Source organism: Heterodontus francisci, chromosome 23, assembly GCF_036365525.1.
Source record: "Heterodontus francisci isolate sHetFra1 chromosome 23, sHetFra1.hap1, whole genome shotgun sequence".
Classification (NCBI taxonomy): domain Eukaryota; kingdom Metazoa; phylum Chordata; class Chondrichthyes; order Heterodontiformes; family Heterodontidae; genus Heterodontus; species Heterodontus francisci.
Window position 1 is genome coordinate 18,250,839 of NC_090393.1, and position 27,025 is coordinate 18,277,863.

The window sequence follows — 27,025 nt, forward strand, 5'->3', positions numbered from 1 at the left end:
GCAGTATTTTGCTTTTATACTACCTAAATCTTCTGGGCTTGCACCAATGTCAAGGCCCCGATAGTCCATTTGACGTGGATGGAAAATTGTGGGCAGCTGCCTGCAGTTGTCTGAAACGTGCTGGCAGGAATTGAAAAATGTCACCCTTTGTGTTTGCTTGTTGATATTGGCAATAGTAATTCCCCGGCTATGGTTGCAGGAGAGGAACATTTTGATCTAGGTCATTTTGAAGAGCAGTTCTTGTCTTGGTTGGGATTTTGGATTGGTGTAAACTGTGTTCTTGTTTTGTGTCACACACTAAAGAGCGAGATAAAGGGCTGAATTTTGTCAGCCCCTCGGTGTCGTGGGTTGTGGCGGGGAGGGCCGCAAAATGCTAGCGGGTGTGTCCAGCCACGACGCCGAGAAGGCCCCGCCGGATATTAGCAGCAGTGGTGAGGCCTTGGTGCAGCCCCCCCACACCCCCCCCCCCCCCCCCGCCTTCATTAAAATATTAAAATGAGGATAATTAAAATGCAAATTAACTCACCTGCCAATGGTGGCCGTCTCACGCCGATTTTACGTTGGAGTTCCGAGGCGAGACACTGGTGGGGAGAAGGGAGGAATAAAATTATCAGGGCGGTGGATGGGGGAGCAGAGTAAACTATTCCTATTGGTTGTGGGGATGGTGGGAAGGGGTTGAGGGTCAAAGATACTGAAGTTCGGGGGGAAAGTTCGGAATTTTAAAAATTGTATTTTTGTGTTGAGGACTCGGTGGGGGTGGGGGTGGGCGAGGGGATTCAATGTTACATTAAACGTCTATTAATTTTCTTAATCACATCGGCACCTTTAAATATCTTAATATATCCTGAAGGACTAGAAGCCCTTTAAAAACGGCACCAGTGCCTGCACGGTGGCGCCGGACGCCATTGCCGGGGATGTGGCGGCTGCCACCTCTACGTCATCGGGGCAGCTGCTCCACACCCTCCATTTAAATGAGCCCCCGTGCATAACCTCATGGGGGCTGTGCGACCGCACTTGCGTGTCGGAAGGCCATCGACTTCACAGCGTGCCGCCCGCATTGATGAAATTCAGCCCAAAAAGTAAGCCAGAAATACAGCAAAAACATTTAGAGGAGAAACACAGTAGATGGAAGACTTCCAAGTGTTCTCGATCATAATCTAGGGCTTTGGTGAGAGCACACCTGGAGTACTGCGTGCAAATATTAGTCTCTATATTTGAGGAAATATATACTTGCATTGGAGGCGATACAGTGAAGTTTCACCAGATTGGTCCCTGGGATGATAGGATTGTCCTATGAGTAAATTGGTTCTATATTCTCTGGGGTTTAGAAGAATGAGAGGTGATCTCATTGAAACATTCAAGATTATGAAGGGCCTTGATAGGGTAGATACTGAGCTGTTGTTTCCCCTGGCTGGGAAATCTAGAACAAAGGGGCACAGTTTCAGGATAAGGGGCTGATCATTCAGGACTGAGATGAGAAAAGATTTCTTCGCTCAAAGGGTTGTGAATCTTTGGAATTCTCAACCCCTGAGGGATGTGGATGCTCCATCATTGAATATATTTAAGGCTGGGATAGACAGATTTTTGGCCACTCAGGGAATCAAGGGATGTGGGGAGCGGGCGGGAAAGTGGAATTGAAGCCCAAGATCAGCCATGATCGTGTTGAATGACAGAGCAGACTCAGCAGGCCATGTGGTCTACTCCTGCTCCTATTTCTAATGTTCTTTTGAGAGAGAAATCCAGTGCCAAACCTCGTCATTAACTTTGATGCCAATTGGCCATCCTGATCCAGGGCATAGCGACCTGGGTTACTGTAACAAAAAGAGTGCAGTTACAGTCCATAATATCAGACCTTACACAGCAGATTGAAGCTCAGAAATTACACTGTGCCATACAATCATACAAATGGTTAATATGTCTACATTAAATTTTTTAGCCGATGATTTTAATCCATTTTGGGTTAATATTTCTGTTAAAGTAGTGGACCATGTGATCATACAATAATAATAGCACAAGATAAATTTCAGGCTCAAACATTTACTATCTGAACCCCTACTATAATAACAGCCTATCAACTGAGACCATAGGGCATCCATTCCTCTGCAATAAATACATTATATTGTTAATCTAAATTATACACAAATGTACAGTTTAAATGATGGGACTGCATTTACCTTGAAGCATGATAGCTATTAAAATGATTACGATTTTAAACCAAAATGAATGCTATGAGTGACTGCTTTGCTTTCATACCTTACACTGGCGACAGTTTTGTTGAGAAAGTTATATTGGTTGTGTTCACAGCTACACTGGGAGCACTGGAGTTCAGTCTAATCTATGACCAGGCCAACAATGCTTTGCACTGCACCATCATAAAAGCAAAGGTGAGCTGTCTGATTTACTCATTTTCTAATTAAACTCAAAATGAGGATACTGGGTCACCAAAGATATTAAAGCAGTTTCTGGTCAAATGTGAAATGTTCTCTCATTCCAAAGAATTGATAAGTTCTCAATAAATAGGTGGTTTAAAATGCTTTTAATACAAAGAAACGTTAATGAGTTCCTGCTGTATGATATGCACATGTAGCCTTAGGGACTGGGTGTGGCAGTATGTTAGAATTTCAGGGTCGCTGGGTGCTAGGGTCAGTTGGAATACTGTGCTTTTAGGGGAATCAGGAGCTATAGTTACTTTGGAGATCTGTGTTAGCATCCAATTCAGACCAACAGGAGTAAAATCTATTACTGCTACCTATGAAGGTGCTACATGAAATGTGTTTGGGCAACTTCAACCTACTAGTTAGTGCATGAAGTCTGCAGTACATCATTAGCACTAAACTCAGTATCAAGTCAAACAGAAATACTGTTGGAGGTGGCGACTCCATGTTGTTCACATATGGTCACGTTGTGGGATTCAGCTACAGACTGGTAACCCAAGTACTGATTGGGCATTTGTGCCCTTTCTACCTTACAGGGACTGAAACCCATGGACTCCAATGGCTTGGCTGATCCATATGTGAAAATACACCTCCTGCCTGGAGCCAGCAAGGTAAGATGTTCCTGTCAGATAGTGAACCGTATATTCATGAAATTTACTATTAGTACTGGTGAAGAGTGTTCTATGGCCACTAAATCTGTTCAATGACCACTTTGATGTATGGGGGTGTATCTGTGCCATGATGAGCAGCAAGATGGAGCATGTGCATCACAATTACATCAGTTTGGGTTTCTGTGGCTTAGTTACTTATGATGTACAGGGACTGTCTGTGAGAAGTTGCAGTTGAAGTGCCATGTCTGCACAACAGTTTTCATTCACATCAGAAATTAATATGTCTACATGAAATTTATTACCCTACTATTTTAACCTCCAGAAGCACATTGAGATCAATCTTTGTGCGATACTGTAACTAGATACTGGGTGCTAGTGAGTTAGCAGCCCAGTTCAGCACAAAGTCAAAATCTTCTCCATTATGTTCCCCTTACTCTCCAAATTCCTCAGAAAAGGTCTTTATTTCAGCCAGTCTACTTAGGAGAAGGCCCAAAGTGGAAAGCAAAGCATTTCCTGGCAACACTGGGTCCTTTGAAGCATTTCAGACCAACTGGATTTACAAAGAAACATTGGGATCACTGAGCAGAGCTGCTGGCTTGGCCACCCTGTCAGTTGAGAAAGAAACCAGAATCAGAACTGCCCAAAAAATATAAATCCATTTTCAATATGAATCAATAAACCAGATGGAGTTCCCCTGATTTAATGGTGAGCAGGTTCACCTACTGTTACAGTACTGAGCACACAGATCCTAAAGTTTTTTTTTATTCGTTCATGGGATGTGGGCTTCGCTGGCCAGGCCAGCACTTATTGTCCATCCCTAATTGCCCTTAAGAAAGTGGTGGTGAGCTGCCTTCTTGAACTGCTGCAGTCCTTGGGGTGTAGGCACACCAACAGTTCTGATAGGAAGGGAGCTCCAGGATTTTGACTCAGCAACAGTGAAGGAACGGTGGGCGATATAGTTCCAAGTCAGAATGGTTGGTGGTTTGGAGGGGAACTTGCAGATGGTGGTGTCTAGGTGGCGAGGTCATGGGTTTGGAAGTTGTTGTCAAAGGAGCCTTGGTGCATTGCTGCAGTACATCTTGTAGATGGTACACACTGCTGCCACTGTGCGTTGGTGGTGGAGGGAGTGAATGTTTGTGCCAATCAAACAGGCCGCTTTGTCCTGGATGGTGTTGAGCTTCTTGAGTACTGTTGGAGCTGCACCCATCCAGGCAGGCGGAGAGTATTCCATCACACTCCTGACTTGTGCCTTGTAGATGGTGTACAGGCTTTGGGGAGTCAGGAGGTGAATTACTCACCGCAGGTTCCAGGTTTGACATTGGTTTGTACTGAGTCAGGTAATCGTATTTGAGTAGCGATGAGATAGTACATTGGCCTCTCTGACTTTGGGCTAAGAAAGCCGTATCCTACCATGAAACATTGCCCTCAGGAAAGATGAGCAAGGGATTAGAGAAAATAAAAATATTAACCTGATAAAATGTCAGAATTGTTGATATTTTTTGAGACACCCAAAATGGCAACCTGAGGAATTTAATGAGTTGACATCTAACTTGTTTATATTCCAAACACACAGTCAAACAAGCTGCGCACAAAAACTCTGCGCAACACCCGAAATCCTGTGTGGAATGAACGGCTAACGTACCATGGAATCATTGAGGATGACATGCAGAGAAAAACTCTCAGGTGAGAAATGTAGACATAGACACATAAGGAAAGAGCCCCTCTCGCAATCTCTAGCTAACCAAAAAGCCCTCCAGTAACCTTCAGCCAACTGAGAAACCTCTAGGAATCTTCCACCAACTCAAACTTCTCTGGTAATCTTCAAGTGAATTTATTTTTCAGGTTTGAACCTAAGGTGCCTGGCATCTTGCAGATAGCCTATGGCTATCTCTTTTTGACAATCTATCTTTCAATTTTTGCCTTTTTTTCTTTCTCAGTTTTTATACAATGGATGTGGTATGTAGTTGTCTGATCTGTTCAGCAGTTTTCATGATCATTTATGTTGCTTCCAGTTTCCTGATGATGTAAAAGAATAAACTCCTGACCATTTTTTGCCATTGTCCCGCAGACAGTATTGGAAATTGAGAACAGGCACAAGGGACCTGGCATCTTCCTGAATGAATGTATTGTGCAATAGTCATAAGAACATACGAAATAGGAGCAGGAGTAGGCCATTTGGCCCTTTGAGCCTGCTCCGCCATTCAATATCATGGCTGATCTACCTCTGTTACACCTTCATAAATCTGTGTTGACTCTGCCCAATCATATTATGATTTTCTAAGTTCCCTGTTATCATGTCCTTAATAACAGATTCTAGCATTTTCTTCAATATTGATGTCAGGCTAACTAGCCAACAGTTCCCTGTTTTCTCTCTCCCTCCTTTCTTGAATAGTAGTGTTACATTTGCTACCTTCCAGTCAATGGGGACCATTCTTGAATCAAGGGAATTCTGGAAGATTAAAACCAGTGCATCCACCATCTCTGTAGTCACCTCTTTTAGAACCCTAGGATGTAGGCCATCAGGTCTAGGGGATCATCCCTCCCCCCCCACCCCACCACTGGGGTCAGGGATCAGGCACCCCACCCACAAATCAACACTTAGGCCTACCTGGTCCTGTGGCTTCAATATTTCCTGCCCAACTGCAAGCCAAGCCTGCCAATTAGGCTGACCTCTGGGCGAGAAACCTACCTGTCACATCTCACGCGAAAACCCCTCAGCATGTGTGGACGTCTGACTAAGGGATTTCCTATACACTACCGAGCCCCCCAGCCACCACTCCCGGCGGTCTCAGTGTCAAAACTGCCCCTCTAAGTATTCATTTAGTGTCTCTGCCATTTCCTTATTCTCCATTATAATTTCTCTTGTTTATGTCTCTAAGGGATCGACCTTTACTTTCGCTAATCTCTTCCTTTTTACAGACCTATAGAATCTTTTACAATCTGTTTCTATGTCTCTTGCTTGTTTTTAATTCTTAAGGGAATGTATAATCACTTAAAGAATTAATTCAAGATTCACAAGGTTTGCCTGTCAGTCCCTCAGACATGACATGACAGCACGATTGTAATCATAGGAGCACGATTGTAATCATAGGACTACTTTCAAGCATACAATCAGCTGTAAGACCATAAGAAATAGCAGCAGGAGTAGGCCATATGGCCCCTTGAGCCTGCTCTGCCATTCATTGCGATCATGGCTGATCTTCTGCCTCAAATTGATTTTCCATCGCTCTCCATAGTCGAGTTTGTAGTGGTGTTCCCCAGGGGTCAGTGTTGGAAGCCTTTCTTTTCTTGATGTATAATAATGATCTCGACCTTGGTGTACAGGGCACAATTTCAAAGTTTTCAGATTATACGAAACTTGGAAGCATTGTGAGCTGTGAGGAGAATAGTGTCGAACTTCAAAAGGATGTAGACAAGATGGTGGAATGGGCAGACAGGTGACGGATGAAGATCAATGCAGAGAAATGTGAAGTGATTCATTTTGGGAGGAAGATCATGGAGAGACAACATAAAATAAAGGGTACAATTCTAAACGGGGTGCAGGAGCAGAGGGACCTGGATGTATATGTGCATAAGTCATTGAAGGTGGCAGGACAGGTTGAGAACACAGTCAATAAAGTGTACAGTATCTTGGGCTTTATTAATAGGGGCATAGAGTACAAGAGCAAGGAGGTTATGTTGAACTTGTATAAGACACTAGTTCGGCCTCAGCTGGAGTATTGCGTCCAGTTCTGGGCGCCACACTTTAGGAAAGACGTGAGAGCGTTGGAGGAGAGAGTACAGAAAATATTCACGAGAATGGTTCCAGTGATGAGGAACTTCACTTATGAAGATAGTTTGGAGAAGTTAGGACTGTTTGCCTTGGAGAAAAGAAGGCTAAGAGGAGATTTGATAATGTTATCCAAAGTCATGAGGGGTCTGGACAGAATAAATAGGGAGAAACTGCTCTCACTCGTGAAAGGATCGAGAACAAGAGGGCACAGATTTAAAGTATTTGGTAAGAGAAGCAAAAGCAACATGAGGAAAAACTTTTTCACGCAGCGAGTGATTAAGTTCTGGAATGTGCTGCCTGAGAGTGTGGTGGAGGCAGGATCACTTGAAGCATTAAAAAGGGAATTAGACTGTTTAATGAAAAGGAAGAATATGCAGGGTTACAGGGAGAAGGTGAGGGAATTGCAATAAGCCAATTGCTCTTTCGGAGAGCCAGTGCAGACAGGATGGGCTGAATGACCTCCTTCTGCGCTGTAACAATTCTGTGATTCTGTGATATCCCTTGATTCCTTGAGAGACCAAAACATCTGTCTATCCCAGCCTTAAATATATTCAATGATGGAGCATCACAACCCTCTGGGATAGAGAATTCTAAAGATTCACAACCCTTTGAGTGAAGAAATATCTCCTCATCTCAGTCCTAGTTGCTCAGTCCCTTATCCTGAGACAGTGCCCCAGCCAGGGGAAATAAGCTCTCAGTGTCTACCCTATCAAGCCCTTCAGAATCTTATATGTTTCAATAAGATCACCTCTCATTCTTCTAAAGCTCAGAGATTATAGGCCCAATTTACTTAGCCTTTCATAGGACAATCCTCTCAGCCCAGGAACCAGTCTAGTGAACGTTCACTGTGCCACCTCCAAGACAAGTACATCCTTCCTCAGATGTGGAGACCAAAACTGTGCACAGCACTCCAGATGTTGTCTCATCAAAGCCCTGTACAATTGTAGCAAGACTTCCTTATTCTTGTACTCCAATCCCTTTGCAATAAAGGCCAAGATACTATTTGCCTTTCTAATTGCTTGTTGTACCGGCATGATAGCCTTCTGTGTTCCTTGTACGAATACACCCAAGACCCTCAAACATCAACATTTACAAGTTCCATGCCTTTTGAAAAATATTCTGCTTTTCTATTCTTACTACCAAAGTGAATAACCTCACACTTCCCCATATTATATTCCATCTGTCACCTTGTTGCCCACTCACTTAACCTGTCTATATCTCTTTGCAGCCTCTTTGTGTCCTCACAGCACACCTCCCCACCTAACTTTGTATTGCCAGTAAACTTATATACATTATTCTCTGTCTCTTCATCTAAGTAATTAATATAGATTGTAAATAGCTGAGGACCCAGCACTGATCCTTGTGGCACTCACTAGTCAGAGCCTGCCAACTAGAAAATGTCCCATTTATCCCTACTCTCTGCTTCCTGTCTATTATCCAATCCTCTATCCATGCTAATATATTACCCCCAACTCCATGAGCCCTTATCTTGTGCATTAACCTTTTATGTGGCACCTTATTGAATGAACATACATATGAATATATATACAAATTAGGAGCAGGAGCAAGAACATAAGAAATAGAAGCTGTAGTAGGCCATTTGGCCCTTCAAGCCTGCTCTACCATTTCTCAAGATCATGGCTGATCCCCTATCTCAACTCCACCTTCCCACACTATCCCCACATCCTTTAATTCCCTTTGTATCCAAAAATCTATCGACCTCTGTCTTGAATATACTCAATGACTGAGCATCCACTGCTCTCTGGGGTATAGAATTCCAAAGATTCGCAACCCTTTGAGTGAAGAAATTTCTCATCTCAGTCCTGAACACTGTTAAATACTATTAAATTGATTTTTAAAAACCCCATAAAAAAGGAAAACACTGAAATATGGTTAACCACATAAAGGCATTACAAAAAAATTCACTATAATAAATTAAATAAAATTTGGCCTTCCACTCTCCCAGTGGGTCAGCAGGTTTACCCAGCTGAACCACACAACTGGGAAGATTCCAAGTTTAACAAGTTTAATTGCCGTTCTAAGCTGAATTAGATGATCTCAGCCTGGGCTGCAAGAGGAGCACTACAATTGGGCTCAGTGCGCCATGGATAAGGTGAGGCAAATCAACCAGGGCTCCCCACCCCACCTCAATCCATCTCCAGTGACCCATGCTGTAAGTGCATGTATATGGATGACGAACAAGGACAGGGTTAGCTTATCTGATCAACCCCCCTCCCGCCGCCACCTCCACTGCGGCGGGGTACACTACTGAACTCACTAGCAAAAAAGGCAACACCTTGTGCTGGGGTGGGGGGGGAGGGGGGTGGGGGGGTGGGAGCGGGCAATAAAAGAAAATTGGTGAGAAAAGAAGGAGGACTTCATTGTTTAAATGTGTTAACCTGTGTCTCTATTTACCCTAAGTTTTTAACCATATTCTTGTTTCTGCCTCAAGTTTCTGAGTTGTTGTCTATGCCTCTTGTCTTTATTAGACTACAGGTTTCTCTGCTGACATTTAAGGTTCTCTCTGCTTTTTAATGTTTTTCTCAATGCCTATCCCTGTCTTTCTCCCACCCATCTCTGCTATTTACAAGATCAACCTTCACAATTGCCTGGCTTGTGTCTTACGATCTCAATAAACTTTATTCCAAATATTTCTGAATATTTCCAAATTGCAAGAATTTGGTTAGACCAAAGCAGCCCACTAATTAAGTGTCAATTCTTTCTCAAGAAAGATGATATCATGTTTCTCTGATCTCCCTCACTCTTTTATTTGTCTGATTTGTAATAAAGCCCCTGAATTCTTGTGAATCTGCCTTTGCTATCCCTAGACTTGACTATTCCTATGCTCTCCTGGTCAGCCTCCCATCTCCCACCCTATATCAACTTGAGCTCATTCAAAACTCTGCTGCCCATATCCTAACTCGCTCCAAGTCCCATTCCAGCAGCACTTCAATTTTTAAAATCTCATCCTTGTTTTTAAATACCTCCACGGCCTCACCCCTCTCTGGCCGGAATTTTACACCATCCCAGTGGGTCGGATGGTGGCATGGGGGCGGGGTAAAATTGAGCAGCAGGCTCCAGGAGGCCTACCCACCCCGCTTCCACCTGCAGACAAGTTTACAGTGTTGGGCGGGGGGTGGGAAACAGCCCGCCCGCCCACCCGCCCAAGGACAATCAAGACCCTTAAGTAGCCACTTAAGGGCCCTCGCTCATCTCCAGGGTATTTTACCCATGGCAAGCGGGTGCGCTGAGGACGTGAAAGGCCACCCAGCGATAGCTGCCGGTCTTTCCGTGACCTGGGTGAGGGGGGAGCGGGGGGGCATGGCAGTCGGGCACAGGGTGCCCAATTGAGGGCCGCCCCTGCCTCCCACCCCACCCCCGGGACCCAAAACACCCCCCACCCCCCAAACGAGCACTCCAGCCTCACCAGGGAAGCACCCATCCCACTGGTGAGGCATGCCCAACTTACCTACCCTCGTGGATCCATGGCGTTGGCTGGGCTGCAATCCCAGCAGTGGCCACCGCTCCCGGTGGCGCTGCTGGGACTAAGAGCTGCCAGCCTGCTGATTGGCCGGCAGCTCACTGAGGCGGGACCTCCTCCCTCAAGTGGGTGGAAGTCCCGCCTCGGGACAATTAAAGCCTGGGGACCCTTAAAGTACGGGACGGATCCCCAGGCTAGGCGGAAGCGGGTTCACCACCTACTTTTACATTGGAGTCTGGCTCCCATCCATCCACTGTAAAATTCCAGCCTCTATCTCTGTAACGTACTTCAGCCCTACAACCCTCCCAGATCTCTACGCTACTCCAATTCTGGCCTCTTGCGCAGCCCTGATTTTAATCACTCCACCATTGGTGGCCATGCTTTCAGCTGCCTAGCCCCAAGCTCTGGAGTTCATTCCCTAAATCTCGCCGCTTCTGCAGCCGATTCTCCTCCTTTAAGACACTCATTAAAACCGACCTCTTTGGCCAAACTTTTAGTTTTCCGTCTTAAAATCTCCTTATACGGTTCGGTGTCAAATTTTGTTTGGTAACACTTCTGTGAACCAGCTTGGGATGCTTTACTGCCTGAAAGGTGTTATATAAATGCACACTGTGCTTGGTGTTGTCGTCATAACCTGAATTGCTCTCTTTTCAATACAGGATCTCTGTTCTGGATGAAGATAAATTTGGTCACAATGAATTCATCGGAGAGACCAGAGTTTCTCTAAAAAAACTCAAACCCAATCAAGCAAAGAACTTCAACATCTGTCTGGAGAGAGTGGTGCCAGTAAGGGAATACCAGATATTTATTCTTCAGAGGGCTGGGTCTCCTTGTCAGTTAAAGCTTTGAATTTTCAACTCCAGGAACAGGGTTTCAATCAACTAAACCAGGGGGTTGAAACTTTCTCTGTCAGAGATCAGATTGTGTGTAAAATGAGTTCCGGGTGGTCTCGACACTGTTTCAAGTGGACGCGAGTCACACGAATGCCCTAAATAAGGCATGAATAGGCAATACGTTGGTAATGTGACAATGCTGACAGTGTTGAGAGGAGTCTGCTCGCACTCCTAACTTTAGAGGATTGATATTGGAGGTAGGGATGGGCTGACTGACATTTTAACTTATTCACTTGCTGCCCCCACACAGTCCCTAAATGCATTGTGAATATTTCCATAGGTAAAGCGAGGTTCAACGGCTGGATCAATACGAGGAATGTCACTTTATGAGGATGAGGTAAACTTGGATTTGTTGCAGCTCTGTAATGTGCTTTGTTTTATTGTGTCTGAAAGGGAAATGGCAAGGGTAACCACTGGCCCTGCCATCCCCAATCCCCTGATGAACTGATGCTTCCCATCTTCACTTTGGGCAAACTAATAACTACCCCTTCCTTCCCTCTTCCCGTCGTATGCCCCTTGATGACACTTGGTGCAGACTGGAGGCTCAGCAACAAATGGCAGGTCAGGGAAGTAAACATAGAAACATAGAAAATAGGAGCAGGAGTAGGCCATTCGGCCCTTCATGCCTGCTCCGCCATTCTTTATGATCATGGCTGATCATCCAACTCAGTAGCCTGTTCCCGCTTTCGCCCCATACCCTTTGATCCCTTTAGACCCAAGAGCTATATCTAACTCCTTCTTGAAAACATACAATGTTTTGGCCTCAACTGCTTTCTGTGGTAGCAAATTCCACAGGCTCACCACTCTCTGGGTGAAGAAATTTCTCCTCATCTCAGTCCTGAAAAATTTACCCCGTATCCTTAGACTATGACCCCTGGTTCTGGACTCCCCCACCATCAGGAACATCCTTCCCGATCTCCCAAAGTAGACTTGGATCATGCAATTTGGCATACAAGTGGTACAGCATCAAGTTGTGCCAATAGGCAACAGAAATATGAAATTATAGAGTGATTAAACCTCCTCTGTTGGGATTATCTGATTGTCCTGTAGGTTAAATTACCTTTCAGCAGAGGACCAAGCCTAGACGAGGCAACATTAGGTTTGATCCCTTGTCTATAGTGGGTTGGCTGATCTACAAACAAAGTGGCATTATAGTCACGACAACTGACCTGAGTGCCCTTGGGTTGTAAACAAGGTTAATATTTATTTATTTTTATTTTTTTTAATTATTTATTTAGAGATACAGCACTGAAACAGGCCCTTTGGCCCACCGAGTCTGTGCCGATCAACAACCACCCATTTATACTAATCCTACATTAATCCCATATTCCCTACTACATCCCCACCATTCTCCTACCACCTACCTACACTAGGGGCAAATTATAATGGCCAATTGACCTATCAACCTGCAAGTCTTTGGCTGTGGGAGGAAACCGGAGCACCCGACGGAAACCCACGCGGTCACAGGGAGAACTTGCTAACTCCACACAGGCAGTACCCAGAACTGAACCCGGGTCGCTGGAGCTGTGAGGCTGTGGTGCTAACCATTGCGCCACTGTGCCGCCCATATTTCTCCTCATCCCAGTCCTGAAAGGTTTACCCATATCCTTAGACTATGACCCCTGGTTCTGGACTACCCCACCATTGGGAACATCCTTCCTGCATCTACCCTGTCAAATCCCATTAGAATTTTATAGGTTTCTATGAGATCCCCCCTCACTCTTCTGAACTCCAGTGAATATAATCCTAACCGATGGGGCATAGATTTCTCAGGCGCTGCCTCCAGTGTCCTGGGCAATCTTTCAGCTTTAAATTTCAGGCTGCAGCAGTGCCTCCCCACCCCCCACCCCACCCCACTTCCTGACATCATTGACTGCTGCTCAGGGATGCCTCTGGCTCAGAGAAGTAACCATCACTTGCCCCAACCTCCTGCACTGCAGAGAGCCAGGACCGGCTTAGGGAATTTGAATCAGCACAAATCAAACATGTATTCAAAACAAAACCCAGAGGATGCTTGTATTTGAATTGAATAGTCTGTCCCCTCTCTCAAATACCTGATGCAGACATGAACCTGGGCTTTCTGATAGTGAAGGTCTCTCCAGTTTGATCGAGAACTTCCATCCATCATGGAGGTGTCCTCCAGACCTCATATAACATTTCAACGCAGGGTCATTTGATGCTGATACTGGGCTCGAGGGCCGTCATCAGGGAGTAGTGCTGAACTGGGGCTGGAAACTATCAGTAGTGGACCTTGGAGAAAAAAAATGCATCCAAGGGTGTAACAGCTGGGACATTTACTTTTCTCTAAGAAGCTGTTATAAAAGCTGGTATTATATAAGCCCAACAGTGAAACATGATATAAACAGTTATATAGAACACTTCTCACAATGTGTGGTAATATAAGTGGCCTGTGACATGCAAAGGAAGAGGCAGCCTCCGTCTGACCTGCTTGAAAAATGCTGTATTCTTCCTGGCTAATTGCAACTCCTGGGGTCTATGCACAGAAATGCAATGGGAGCAACAGCACTGACACCTCTCTGGAAAAATTCCAAGGCCTTTTCTGCTAACATGTGAATTGGGATACCTGGGATAAGCTGGTAACCCTGGCATCCAGATTTCATCAGAGTAAATGATGGGAAACATCTTTCAATGTATTTTACTTGCATGTATTAGCCCATATATGGGATGGCACATATAAAGCCAACGGGTTCACTCACACTTCAGAAAGAGGATTGAGGCACAGTACCCCTGAGCACATCACGGCTCCAAGCTGCTGGAAAACAGCTGAGACATGGCTGGAAAACCTAATGCCTATTCTGCCAATTGGCTCATTCATGGCCAGTGACCACCATGTGCTGATCCTAACTCTACAGTATCCTTCAAGGTACATGCAGCGCCAGTATCTGAGCTGGCAGCTATGAGTGTCAGATCAAGTGATGGAGCTTCTTCATTAGTGCTGTGGCTGTTGCTCCCTCTTCCTCTGAGCTGCCGTGTCTGGGCAAGCAGCAGTTCTTAAGTGTCCATAAAGCAGAAAATGAGAAGGGAAGTGGGGTGTAGGGTGGGAAGCAAGAGGTCCACGGTTACCCATTAGCAGCTTGTAGGTGAGCTGTGAGTTGAGAAGGGACATAAAACAGGAAGAAATCATCCTCAATGTTCTCAACAACATCGGATGACACCAGCTTTGTTGAAGCCATGAGGCAGAGAGCCATCTCCTCTGTAGGGCTCAGGAGATACAGGTGTCCTGCTTCCCTGCCAGTTCAGCTCTGCTCCTTTCTATTGTGTACCATCTCATCCCACAAGAGAGAGAGGGCAGAATGTCAGTGATTGTGTAGCACTGTGATTGGGTGATGTGTCTATCATAACTGAATAGCTGGAGGTGTATGGAGGCAGTAAGTGGTGGGGGTGAGACTGGCAGCAATGGTAGATGTGTGAAGGGAAGGTGGATTATCTGGATGTTCAACATGAGTGCAGAGTGCCAGGGGCTGTTGCTGAGTGAGTGATGGGGGTGTGGCGCATTGAGCAGCGTGAAAGGTTGGTGCAGCAGTGGGTAGATGTTATGTGAAAGAACATTCACTAATGTTGACCACCTATGTGAGATCATTAGATTTCTTGTGGCATTGCTGCCAGGTCCTTAGGTCCAGACGTCAGGAATTGACTTCCCTGATCACCTGCTTCCACTCCCTTCTGAGGATGGTCCTTGAGGACCTCATGGACCCCTCCACCCACCTAGGAACCATGCCATCTCTTCCCTTTGCTGACCTCCACCACTAATGTGTCCAGGGCCACATCGTCACCCTGGAACCCTCTCTCTGCCCTAGTGTTCCATTTTCAATGTTTTAAATTGCAGCAATATTATTCAGTGCAGCTTCCCTTTAAGAGGGATAGATTACCTTTACAGAGTAATGGTTGCACCATGTTCTCTCAGCACAATGCTGTTTGCCCCCGCCTGCTGAGTGCAGAAGCAGCCACAGCAACCTGGAATCTGCTTGACTCTACACTGCAAGAATGGTAATAAGGTGGCAGCACCAAATTTGCGTCCTGCCACCTCCAATGGAATGAGTGCGGGGTGATCACAAAACGTGATCCCTCCCCCAAAAATAGGGGTAAGCCCATTTCTAGCCCTATATATTTTTTTTAAATCATGCTCTGCTGCACTCCTTATATAATTCTTTTTTGGCCTCCTTATCTCGAGAGACAATGGGTAAGCTCCTGGAGGTGGTCAGTGGTGTGTGGAGCAGCGCCTGGAGTGACTATAAAGGCCAATTCTAGAGTGACAGGCTCTTCCACAGGTGCTGCAGAAAAATTTGTTTGTCGGGGCTGTTACACAGTTGGCTCTCCCCTTGCGCTTTTGTCTTTTTTCCTGCCAACTGCTAAGTCTATACAATTACTGCTTTCATAACAGCTTATATTAAGCAGATGCCCCAGGCAAATAAATGTTATGAAATAAAAACAAGAAATGCTGACTCTTCATCACTGACCTGAAACATTAACTCTACTTCTCTCTGCACAGATGCTGCTAGACTTGCTGAGTATTTCCAGCATTTCTTGTTTTTATTTCAGATTGCCAGCATCTTCAGTATTTTGCTCTAATAAAAATAAATGTTATGAACTGTGTTACAACTTTTTAACCTGAAGGCTGTGGAGGTGACATAAGGAGGCTACAAAGGGACATAGATAGGTTAAGTGAGTGGGCGAAGATCTGGCAAATGGGGTAAAATGTGAAATTGTCCATTTTGGCAGGAAGAATAAAAAAGCATATTATCTAAATGGTGAGAGATTGCAGAGCTCTGAGATGCAGAGGGATCAGGGTGTCCTAGTGCACGAATCACAAAAGATTAGTGTGCAGGTACAGCAAGTAATTAGGAAAGTTAATAGAATGTTATCGTTTATAATGAGGGGAATTAAATACAAAATGTCAGGAGGTTATGCTTCAGCTCTACAGGGTATTGGTGAGGCTACATCTGGTGTACTGTACTATTGGCCTCCTTATTTAAGGAAAGATGTAAATGAGTTGGAAGCAATTCAGAGAAGGTTTACTAGACTAATACCTGGAATGGGCGGGTTGTTTTATGAGGAAAGGTTGGACAGGCTAGGCTTGTATCCACTGGAGTTTAGAACAGTAAGAGGCAACTTGATTGAAACATAGAAGATCCTGAGGGGTCTTTACAGGGTGAATGTGGAAAGGATGTTTCCCCTTGTGGGAGAATCTAGAACTCGGGCTCACAGCCCGTGAGGCTTGGAATTCATTTCCTCAAAAGACGGTGGAAGTGGAGTCTTCAAACATTTTTAAGGCAGAGGTAGATAGATTCTTGATAAGCAAGCGGGTCAAAGGTTAATTGGGGGTAGGTAGGAATGTGTTGACCAAGGATCCACCTCCTGGGAACTATCCAGTGACTCCTGCTGGAAAATGAGTATGTGAATAAAAGGGAAGGTAAGGACAGGATCAGGCTTAACCCTGTGTCCAATACTCAAGGGCTGTTGTTCCAATTCAGCTCTGAGCGCATCTCTGGAGTAAGTACCGGGGTTGGGGAGGCGGGGGAGTGGGGGGGTGGGTGGTAGGTGCAAAATATGGTTCTGTCAGGATTCCTATTTGTCCAGAGGAGCCCAAGATATTCTGGTGGGGGTAGTGAGGATAGATCTTTCACCCATTCTCCCTAACATCGAGGGAGTGTAGCTGGGCCATTCCTGGTATTCCTCAAAAAAATTCCTCCCAGTTCAACTCCTGATAGGCCTGACAGAGCCTATGCTTGCCAAGACAGGTCTGTGTTCCTTAAGAACCTGGTAAAAGTCCAAAATGCAGGAGGGAGCAGGGACAGTATCTGTACTAAAGTTTCTCAGTCTCGTTGCTATAGTATGCGTTCCTTGTGCAGTATTTGCTGTACAGTTTCCCCATACAACAACCTGCATTTATATAGCACATCTAACCTATCGAAACATCCCAAGGTGCTTAACAAGAGTGATGACACTAAGTCCCAGAAGGAGATATCAGGACAGATGACCAAAAGCCGGGTTAAAGAGGTAGGTTTTAAGAAGCATCTTAAAGGAGGATAGACAGTCAGTGAAGGTTTAGGGTTGGAGTCCCAGAGTTTAGAGCCAAGCAGCTGAAAGCAAGGCCGCCAATGGTGGAGCAATTAAAATTGGGGATGCTCAAGAGGCCAGAATTGGAGTCGTGCAGATATCTCACAGGCATGCAGGGCAATTTAAAAATTGATACATTGTCAAGTGGGAGCCAATGTAGGTCAGCAAGCACTAGGGTGATGCGTGAATGAGACTTGGAGTGTATTACGATATGTCCAGCAGTGCTTTAGATGAACACAAGTTTATGTAGGGTGGCAGATGGGAAGCCAGCTGGGAGTGCAGTGAAATATTCAAGTGATAACAACGGCATGGATGAGAGTTTCAGCAGCAGATGAACTGAGGCAGGATCAGAGTCAGGTGATGTTACAGTGATGTTGTGGAGGTAGAAGTAGGCAATTTAAGTGATGGAGTGAATGGGTGTTCGGAAGCTCATTTCAGGGTCAAACACAACACCAGGTTTATGATGGTCTGAGTCAGCTTCAGACAGTTGCCAGGGATGGAAGCAGTGGCCAGGGAACAGAGTTTGTACTGGGTATCAAAGACAATGGCTTCTGTCTTCCCAATATTTAGTTGGAAGAAATTTCTGCTCATCCAACATTGGATTTCAGACAAACAAACAAGTATGACAAATCAGAGACAGTGGAGGAGTCCAGAGAACTGGTGGTGAGATAGAGCTGAATGTCACCAGCATACCAGAGAATCCTCATGTGTTTTCAGTTGATCTCGCTGAGAGGTAACTTGTAGATGAGAAATAGAAGGGGGTGAAGAATAGATCCTTGGAGGACTGCAGAGCTAGCGATGCAGGAGTGGGAAGAGGAATATAGGAGCAGGAGTAGGCCATTCAGCCCATCGAGCCTGCCCCACCATTAAATATGATCATGGCTGATCTTCCACTTCAATGCCTCTTTCCCACACTATCCTCATTATCCCCTTATGTCATTGGGATTTAGAAATCTGTCAATCTCTGCTTTAAACATACTCGATGACTGAGCTTCCACAGCCCTCTGGAGTAGAGAATTCCAAAGATTCACAACCCTCTGAGTAAAGAAATTTCTCCTCATCTCGGTCCCAAGTGGCTTCCCCCCTATTTTGAAATTGTGTCCCCTGGTTTTAGATTCCCCAACCAGGGGAAACACCTTAGCTGCATCTACCCTGTCTATCTAGTATTTTGTAGATTTCAATGAGATCACTTCTCATTCTTCGAAACTCTAGAGAATACAGGCCCAGTTTCCCCAATCTCTCTTCATAGGACAGTCCCACAATCCAGGGAACAAGTCTGGTGAACCTTCATTGCATTCCCTCTATGGCAATAATATCCTTCCTAAGGTGAGGGGACCAAAACCGCACACAGTACTCCAAGTGTGGTCTAACCAAGGTTCTGTACAATGGAAGCAAGACTTCACTACTCCTGTACTCAAATCCTCTTGCAATAAGGGCTAACATACCATTAGCCTTCTTAATTGCTTGCTGCACCTGCAATTTAGCTTTCAGTAACTTATTGACAAGGACACCTAGGTTCCTTTGTACATCTACACTTTCTAATCTCTTACCATTTAAGAAATATTCTGCACATCTATTCCTATTACCAAAGTGGATAACCTCACATTTTTCCACATTACGTTCTATCTGTCATATACTTGCCCACTCACTAAGTCTGTCCAAATCCCCTTGAAGCCACTTTGCATCTCCCTCACAACACACATTCCCACCTAGTTTTGTGTCATCTGCAAACTTGGAAATACTACATTTGGTCCCCACGTCCAAATCATTGATATATATTGTGAACAGCTAGGGACCAAACACTGATCCCTCCAGTACCCCACTAGTCACAGACTGCTAACATGTGAATGACCCATTTATTCCTAATCTCTGTTTTTTGCCTGTTAACCAATCCTTAATCCATGCCAGTATATTACCTCCTATGCCATGTGCTTTAATTTGCTCAAGAGAAGTCGTTGCAGGTGATTCTCTGGCTATGATTCAGTAGATAAGAATGGAATCAAGTGAGGACAGTTCCATGCTGGACGACGGAGGAGAGGTGTTGGAGGAGGAAGGTATAGTTAACTGTCAAAGGTGACAGATGGGATGAGAAGGACTAGGACAGCTCGCTTACCTTGGTCAAGTCACAAAGAATGCCATTTGTGAATTTGATAAGGGCCATTTTGGTACTGTGGTATGGCGGGAAACCTGACAGAAGGCAATCAAACATGGAATTGTAGGAAAGATGGGCACAAATTTGGGAGGCGACAAGGCATTCAGAGACTTTAGAGAGGAAAGAGTGGTTGGTAGGAGGGGGTAATTTGCAAGAACAGAGGGTTCAAGAATGGATTTTTGAGGAGAGAGATGATGTTGGCAGATTTGAAGAGGAGGGAGGAAGAACATTATCCGAGGAGAGGGAATCGTTAACAATCAGCCAACATGGAGGCCAGGAAGGGAAGTTGGGTGGTCAACATTTTGGTTGGAATAGGATCGAGGGAGCAGGAAGTTGGTCTCGTGGACAAGATGAGTTCAGAGAGGGCAAGGCAAGGAGATGGGATAGAACCTAGAGAAAGATAAAAGATCAATGCAAGGGCAGCGGGGAACATTAGGGGAAGTTTGGCCAAGTGGGCTCGGGGAAGGAAGGGAAGCGGCAGAGGCAGCTGAACGAATGATCTCGATCTTTGCGACAAAAAGCATTTTTTGCTGGAGTTGGGGGTGGAGGAAGCAGGGGGAGGGGAGTTTAAGAGGATAGTTTGTGGTGGAGAAGAGAAGTTGGGGGTTATCTTTGCATTTCTGGATGATCTTTGAATAGTAACCAGTTTTAGCGATGGCAAGCAGGCTTTATGTGGTCCAGCCAGATTTGGCGACAGATGATTAAACCAGTTGACTGCCAAAAACGTTCAAATCTGTGTTGCTTAGTTTTAAGGGAGCAGAGATTAGGGGTATACCAGGGGAACAACTAGGGTGAGAGAGTGTAATGGTTGTAATGGGGACAAGGGCATTGAAAGTGATGGAGTGGGTGTGATTTAGCAAATCGGCAGCCGCAGACATGTCATGATGAATTGTGTGCCAAAGGCTAAATAGTTGAAAGTGCTGTGCCTAATGACTTAAGGAAGAGTTCTTTCCAGGAGCAGACACAGAAGGAAGAGGGGTTGGGAGGGGGAAAGGGGGATACGTGTAGAGGGGGAATATAAGGAAATGATCAGAGATTGCTTTATCAATGATAGTTACAATAGGTGTAGCAAGGCCACGTGAGACGGCAAGATTGAAGAGTGGCTGCAAATATGGATAGGAGAGTTTATATAAAGGGAGAGCTTCAGGGAGGAAAGGAGGGCGTTGAAGAGAGAGAAAGCAGAGTTGTGAAGGGGGTTGAGAGGATGAGAGGTCGCTCGGTGCAGAGGCTAAGGGAGGAAAGCAAAGATATCTCCGAGAGAAACTTGGTGTGATACTTGGGCAAAGCAGAATAAGGATTTTATATGAGAGGCATGAGAGGTGGAACAAGACGAGGTGCTGAAAGGAGGAGGAGTTGTCAGAGGAGTTACAGCTCCTGTCATACACTTCCCTTAAATGGTATCTGTGGTACAGTTTCCCTATATAGCATTTTTAGGTGCCACTCCCAGGGCAGTTCCTGTAAGTCAGTTCCCTGATAAAAAAAACTCTGAACTACTTTCTTAGTGCAGCAGTGTGTTCTGACTGCAGAGTTACATTGGCTGTTCTAACAAGAGTTTTCAGAGCGAGTCTTCTTCTTTGGCCTCTTTGTCTCGGGAGACAATGGATAAGCGCCTGGAGGTGGTCAGTGGTTTGTGGAGCAGCACCTGGAGTGGCTATAAAGGCCAATTCTAGAGTGACAGACTCTTCCACAGGCGCTGCAGATAAAATTGGTTGTCAGGGCTGTTACGCAGTTGGCTCTCCCCTTGCACTTCTGTCTTTTTTCCTGTCAACTGCTAAGTCTCTTCGACTCGCCACACTTTAGCCCCGCCTTTATGGCTGTCCGCCAGCTCTGGCGATCACTGGCAACTGACTCCCACGACTTGTGATCAATGTCACAGGACGTCATGTCGCGTTTGCAGATGTCTTTAAAGCAGAGATATGGACGGCCGGTGGGTCTGATACCAGTGACGAGCTCGCTGTACAATGTGTCCTTGGGGAGCGAGTGGATCCTGCCTATTCCAAGACACTGCCACCACCTCCCCTCCCCCAACACCCTCATATGGTAACATGGTCCTTTAACTGGTATATTCTGGAAGAAATTAATAACTCAATTATGCACAGCCCGGCATGATGTTGTATAGAAATATTTAGAGTAGGGTTCAGTCTGACCCATTCTATGGGCATATTCTCACTGATGCATTCTCTGCCCTCTCCCTGCAGGGCGAGCATGGTGTTGACACTGAAGAGCGAGGCCGGATTCTTATCTCCCTCTTGTACAACAGCCAGCAGGGAGGCCTGATCGTGGGAATTATACGTTGTGTTCATTTAGCTGCCATGGATGCCAATGGATACTCTGACCCGTTTGTCAAAATGTATGTAATGCTGTACCTGCCTTTCTACTTGTTGCATCCTTCCTAACCTTTTCCACTGGGCCTGTCAGAGTCCAGTTTTAGTCCCTGCTTTCTGTCTAGGCTGTACTGTTCTGGTAGCCTGTTTCATTGTGCAAACTCAGCAACACACATATGTTCTGCCAGTGGGTCTCAATGTGTAGAATTTGCTGCCTGTCTGTTCTCTGCCTAAGGGTCCGTCTCATGCCTAGTCGTTGCTTCTTGTTCTTTTCTCTCAGTGGGCCTGTTTTGGCATCTAGCCTCTGCTTTCTGCCTGATATTTATTTTTTCCAATCTTTGTTCTCAGCCCAAGTTTTCGTGGTGATAATTTTGTTCAAGCATTCTGTGTTGCTTTTTGTTCATCTAGCGATCAGTTCATTTTCTCTATTACTACTGCACTAAGTTAGGTAAAAATTGATGACTGCCTGAACCGTACCAAGCAATTGAGGACAAAATGTTCATAACTGACTCTGGGCCTGTTATTTTCAGTTCCTGATTATCTCAGATAGATTCCATTGTACATGTTCAGTTACAGTACAAACATGGCTCACAGCTCACTTTGTTAACAACAAAGTTTCCCTCTATGTCTGTTGGTGTGTTTCCTCAATGGTGCAACCATTTGCGTTGGGTGCATTATCGGTGTTGCACCATCCAAACTGGCATTTGAGAGGCCCGAACAACTTTCAGGGCATCCTACCATGGGCACATATTCAACAGCAAAGCCCATCAGGGAAAGGTGGGGAGCGAATGTCGGAAGAAAGACAGTGGCAGGATGAAGACTTTTGTGTGGCAAAGAGGAAAGGTCTTCCAGGTACTTTTAGGACTGCTGGTTAGGTCTCTAAACACTTGGAGAAAGTGGGACGAGCATGTGCTGTGCATACTTCACCCATTTTTCCTTGAAAATTGCAATCAGGATCCTACAGTAGGTGTAGGACACCGATTTGCATATTTAAGTAGCCTCCTATCTGTTGTGCGCGGTCCGCAGCAGGCAGCTAAGTGGTGAGACGGGGAGTATGTGATCGTAACCCTGGAGTTAAGCCTGTCGCCTTAGAGCTCCTTGTCCAGGTGACACACTCCTGCTCCTCTTGGCCCACCAGGAAACTGTTACAAAAAAAATGCATAGCTTTTTAGACCTATTCTAGATCTGCTGCTCCATCACCCCCAATGCTCCTGTGAGTCTGTCAGCTGCCAAACAGGAATATCCAGTGTTAATACATCATCAGGGTCTCAATTACAGGAGACCCAGACTATTGAATTTTAATGAGGCCCTTGCCTGCCTGAGGTGAGGGCTTCGCAGGCTGGCTAAGATGTGCCTGCTGAAATGGGGCAGCAGCTCAAGGATCAGGTGAGTAGGTCATTGCAAGAATTGCCATTCAGTGCAAATATTCGTGTACATCTGGGACCAGATATTGACATTGTCTTGTTATCCTGCAACATGTAATCGCAGACCAAAGACTACAGCTAACCTCAATGACCTCAGAGTGGGGAGGGATAAATATCAAAGTTTTCAACCCTAACTGCTATCCTGTGACCTCTGTTGGAAAATGGATGTTTGTGTTGAGTGCTGGGTGAAGGCAAGATTGTGATTGGTTTTCATGTCCTAACACTGTATAAAGTCACGTACCTAAAAAGGAACTCCAACTTTCTTTTTATTATTCATTCCTGGGATGTGGGTGTCACTGGCAAGGCCAGCATTTATTGCCCATCACTAATTGCCCTTGAGAAGATGATGGTGAGCTGCCTTCTTGAACCGCTGCAGTCCTTTTGGGGTAGGTATACCCACAGTGCTGTTAGGAAGGGAGTTCCAGGATTTTGAGCAAGCGACAGTGAACAGGAGGTGAGTTACTCGCCGCAGGATTCCTAGCCTCTGACTTGCTCTTGTAGCCACGGTATTTATATGGCTACTCCAGTTCAGTTTCTGGTCAATGGTAGCCACTAGGATGTTGATAGTGGGGGATTCAGCGATTATGATGCCATTGAATGTCAAGGGGAGATGGTTAGATTCTCTCTTGTTGGAGATGGTCATTGCCTGGCACTTGTGTGGCGTGAATGTTACTTGCCACTTATCAGCCCAAGCCTGGATATTGTCCAGGTCTTGCTGCATTTCTACATGGACTGCTTCAGTATCTGAGGAGTCACGAATGGTGCTGAACATTGTACAATCATCAGTGAACATCCCCACTTCTGACCTTATGATTGAAGGGAGGTCATTGATGAAGCAGCTGAAGATGGTTGGGCCTAGGACACTACCCTGAGGAAGCTGCAACACAGGACTATATGCATGCTAAACAGTGGAAGCAACATGTTATACACAGAGCTAAGCGAGCCCACAACCAACGGATCAGTTCAAAGATTTGCAGTCCTGCCACATCTAGTCATGAATGGTGGTGGACAATTAAACAATTAACTGAAGCAGGAAGATCCACAAACATTCCCATCCTCAATGATGGCAGGGCCCAGCACTTCAGTGTAAAAGACTGAAGCATTTGCAACATCTTCATCCAGAAGTGCTGAGTGGATGATCCATCAAGGCCTCTTCCTGAGCTTCCCAGCATGACAGATGCCAATCTTCAGCCAATTCGATGCACTCCACGTGATATCAAGAAACAGCTGAAGGCACTGGATGCAGCAAAGGTTGTGGGCCCTGACAACATCCTGACTGCAGTACTAAAGACTTCAGTACTAGCTAAGCTGTTCCAGTTCATCTACAACACTGGCATCTGCCCAACAATGGAAAACTGCCCAGGTATGTCCTGTTCACAAAAAACGGGACACATCCAATCCATTCAATTGCCAGCCCATCAGCCTATTCTCAAATATCAGCAAAGTGATGGAAGGTGTTGTCTTCAGTGCTAACAACAACACTTACTCAGCAACAACCTGCTCCCCGATGCACAGTTTGGGTTCTGCCAGGACCACTCAGCTTCAAACCTTATATAGCCTTGGTCCAAACATGAACAGAGAGATGAATTCAAGAGGTGAGGTGAGAGTGACTGCTTTTGACATCAAGGCTGCATTTGACCGAGTGTGGCATCAAAGAGCCCGAGCAAAACTGGTGTCAATGGGAATCAGAGAGAAAACACTCCACTGTTTGGAGTCATACCTAACACAAAGGAAGATGGTTGTGGTTGTTGGAGGCCAATCATCTCAGCCCAGGACATTGCTGCAGGTGTTCCTCAGGATAGTGTCCTAGGCCCAACTAAAGGCCTGCTGCCCGACCCAAACCCGACGACACCCAACAACATGTGTCGGGTTCGGGTTCGGTCGCACTTCCAGGTCTGGCATTCGGGCTAGGGTCGGGTTGAGCTGGATCGGACACCCTCTATTCGCACCTCAGGTAAGTGACTTGAATGTTAATTTACTTTTTGGACTTTAAAGGTGGTTTTGCTACAGTTATTTTAAGCTTGTGCAGGTAAGGAACAAAGTGAAAAACGGAAGGTAAGTTAACTGATGGTCAGGTCGGGTTGGGCGCGGGAAAAAATGGAAGGTGCTCTGGTTGGGTCAGGCTCGGGGTCAGATGGGGTTCGGTCGAGCTCGGGTCAGGTCTCATTTGCAGACCCGAGCAGGCCTTTAGGCCCAACCATCTTCAGCTGCTTCATTAATGGCCTTCCCTCCATCATAAGGCCAGAAGTGGAATGTTCGCTGATGATTGCACAATGATCAGTCCCGTTTGCAACTGCTCAGATATTGAAGCAGTCCATGCCTGCATGCAGCAAGATCTGGACAATATTCAGGTTGAGCTGATAAGTGGCAAGTAACATTCATGCCATTCAAGTGCCGGGCAATGTTCATCTCTAACAAAAGAGAATCTCACCGTATCCCCTTGACATTCAATGGCATTACCATTGCTGAAACCCCACTATCAACATCCTGGGGGTTACCATTACTTTGCATCAGTATTCACCAAGGAGAAGGACTTGGTGGATGATGAACATAGGGAAGGGAGTGTAGATAGTCTCAGTCATCTCATTATCAAAAAGGAGGAGGTGTTGGGTGTCTTGCAAAGCATTAAGATAGATAAGTCCCCAGGGCCTGATGGGATCTACCCCAGAATACTGAGGGAGGCAAGGGAAGAAATTGCTGGGGCCTTGACAGAAATCTTTGCATCCTCATTGGCTGTAGCCTGTAGGTGAGGTCCCAGAGGACTGGAGAATAGCCAATGTTGTTCCTTTGTTTAAGAAGGGTAGCAAGGATAATCCAGGAAATTATAGGCCGGTGAACCTTACGTCAGTGGTAGGGAAATTATTAGAGAGGATTCTTCGGGACAGGATTTACTTCCATTTGGAAACAAATGGACTTATTAGCGAGAGGCAGCATGGTTTTGTGCAGGGGAGGTCGTGTCTTACTAATTTGATTGAGTTTTTTGAGGAAGTGACGAAGCTGACTGATGAAGGAAGGGCAGTGGATGTTATCTATATGGACTTCAGTAAAGCCTTTGACAAGGTCCCTCATGGCAGACTGATACAAAAGGTGAAGTCACATGGGATCAGAGGTGAGCTGGCAAGATGGATACAGAACTGGCTCGGTCATAGAAGACAGGGGGTATCAGTGGAAGGGTGCTTTTCTGAATGGAGGGATGTGACTAGTGGTGTTCCACAGGGATCAGTGCTGGGACCTTTGCTGTTTGTAGTATATATAAATGATTTGGAGGAAAATGTAGCTGGTCTGATTAGTAAGTTTGCGGACGACACAAAGGTTGGTGGAGTTGCGGATAGTGATGAGGATTGTCAGAGGATACAGCAGGATATAGATCGGTTGGAGACTTGGGCAGAGAAATGGCAGATGGAGCTTAATTCGGACAAATGTGAGGTAATGCATTTTGGAAGGTCTAATGCAGGTGGGACGTATACAGTAAATGGCAGAACCCTTAGGAGTATTGACAGGCAGAGAGATCTGGGCGTACAGGTCCACAGGTCACTGAAAGTGGCAACGCAGGTGGATAAGGCAGTCAAGAAGGCATACGGCATGTTTGCCTTCATCGGTCGGGGCATAGAGTATAAAAATAGGCAAGTCATGCTGCAGCTGTACAGAACTTTAGTTAGGCCACACTTAGAATATTGCGTGCAATTCTGGTCGCCACACTACCAGAAGGACGTGGAGGCTTTGGAGAGGGTACAGAAGAGGTTTACCAGGATGTTGCCTGGTCTGGAGGGCATTAGCTATGAGGAGAGGTTGGATAAACTTGGATTGTTTTCACTGGAACGACGGGGGTGGAGGGGCGACATGATAGAGGTTTAC

General features: G+C 45.6%; 1 protein-coding gene and 1 long non-coding RNA gene across 4 annotated transcripts in view; one reads left to right on the top strand and one right to left on the bottom strand.

The window, feature by feature from the left end:
* rph3ab (rabphilin 3A homolog (mouse), b) overlaps positions 1 to 27,025 on the top strand; it is a 95,242-nt gene that overhangs the window by 56,065 nt on the left and 12,152 nt on the right. The window contains exons 10-15 of the mRNA XM_068054789.1: positions 2,305 to 2,384; positions 2,972 to 3,046; positions 4,620 to 4,729; positions 10,959 to 11,085; positions 11,473 to 11,529; positions 21,621 to 21,772. Of these exons, the coding sequence (XP_067910890.1) occupies positions 2,305 to 2,384; positions 2,972 to 3,046; positions 4,620 to 4,729; positions 10,959 to 11,085; positions 11,473 to 11,529; positions 21,621 to 21,772 (601 nt within the window). The remainder of the gene's footprint in view (positions 1 to 2,304; positions 2,385 to 2,971; positions 3,047 to 4,619; positions 4,730 to 10,958; positions 11,086 to 11,472; positions 11,530 to 21,620; positions 21,773 to 27,025) is intronic.
* Positions 1 to 27,025, bottom strand: part of LOC137382617 (uncharacterized) — a 97,578-nt gene that overhangs the window by 52,357 nt on the left and 18,196 nt on the right. For all 3 annotated transcript variants that reach the window (XR_010977229.1, XR_010977228.1, XR_010977227.1), the window contains exons 2-3: positions 1,752 to 1,811; positions 527 to 581 (exon numbers count right to left, since the gene is read on the bottom strand). This is a non-coding gene — a long non-coding RNA (uncharacterized lncRNA). The remainder of the gene's footprint in view (positions 1 to 526; positions 582 to 1,751; positions 1,812 to 27,025) is intronic.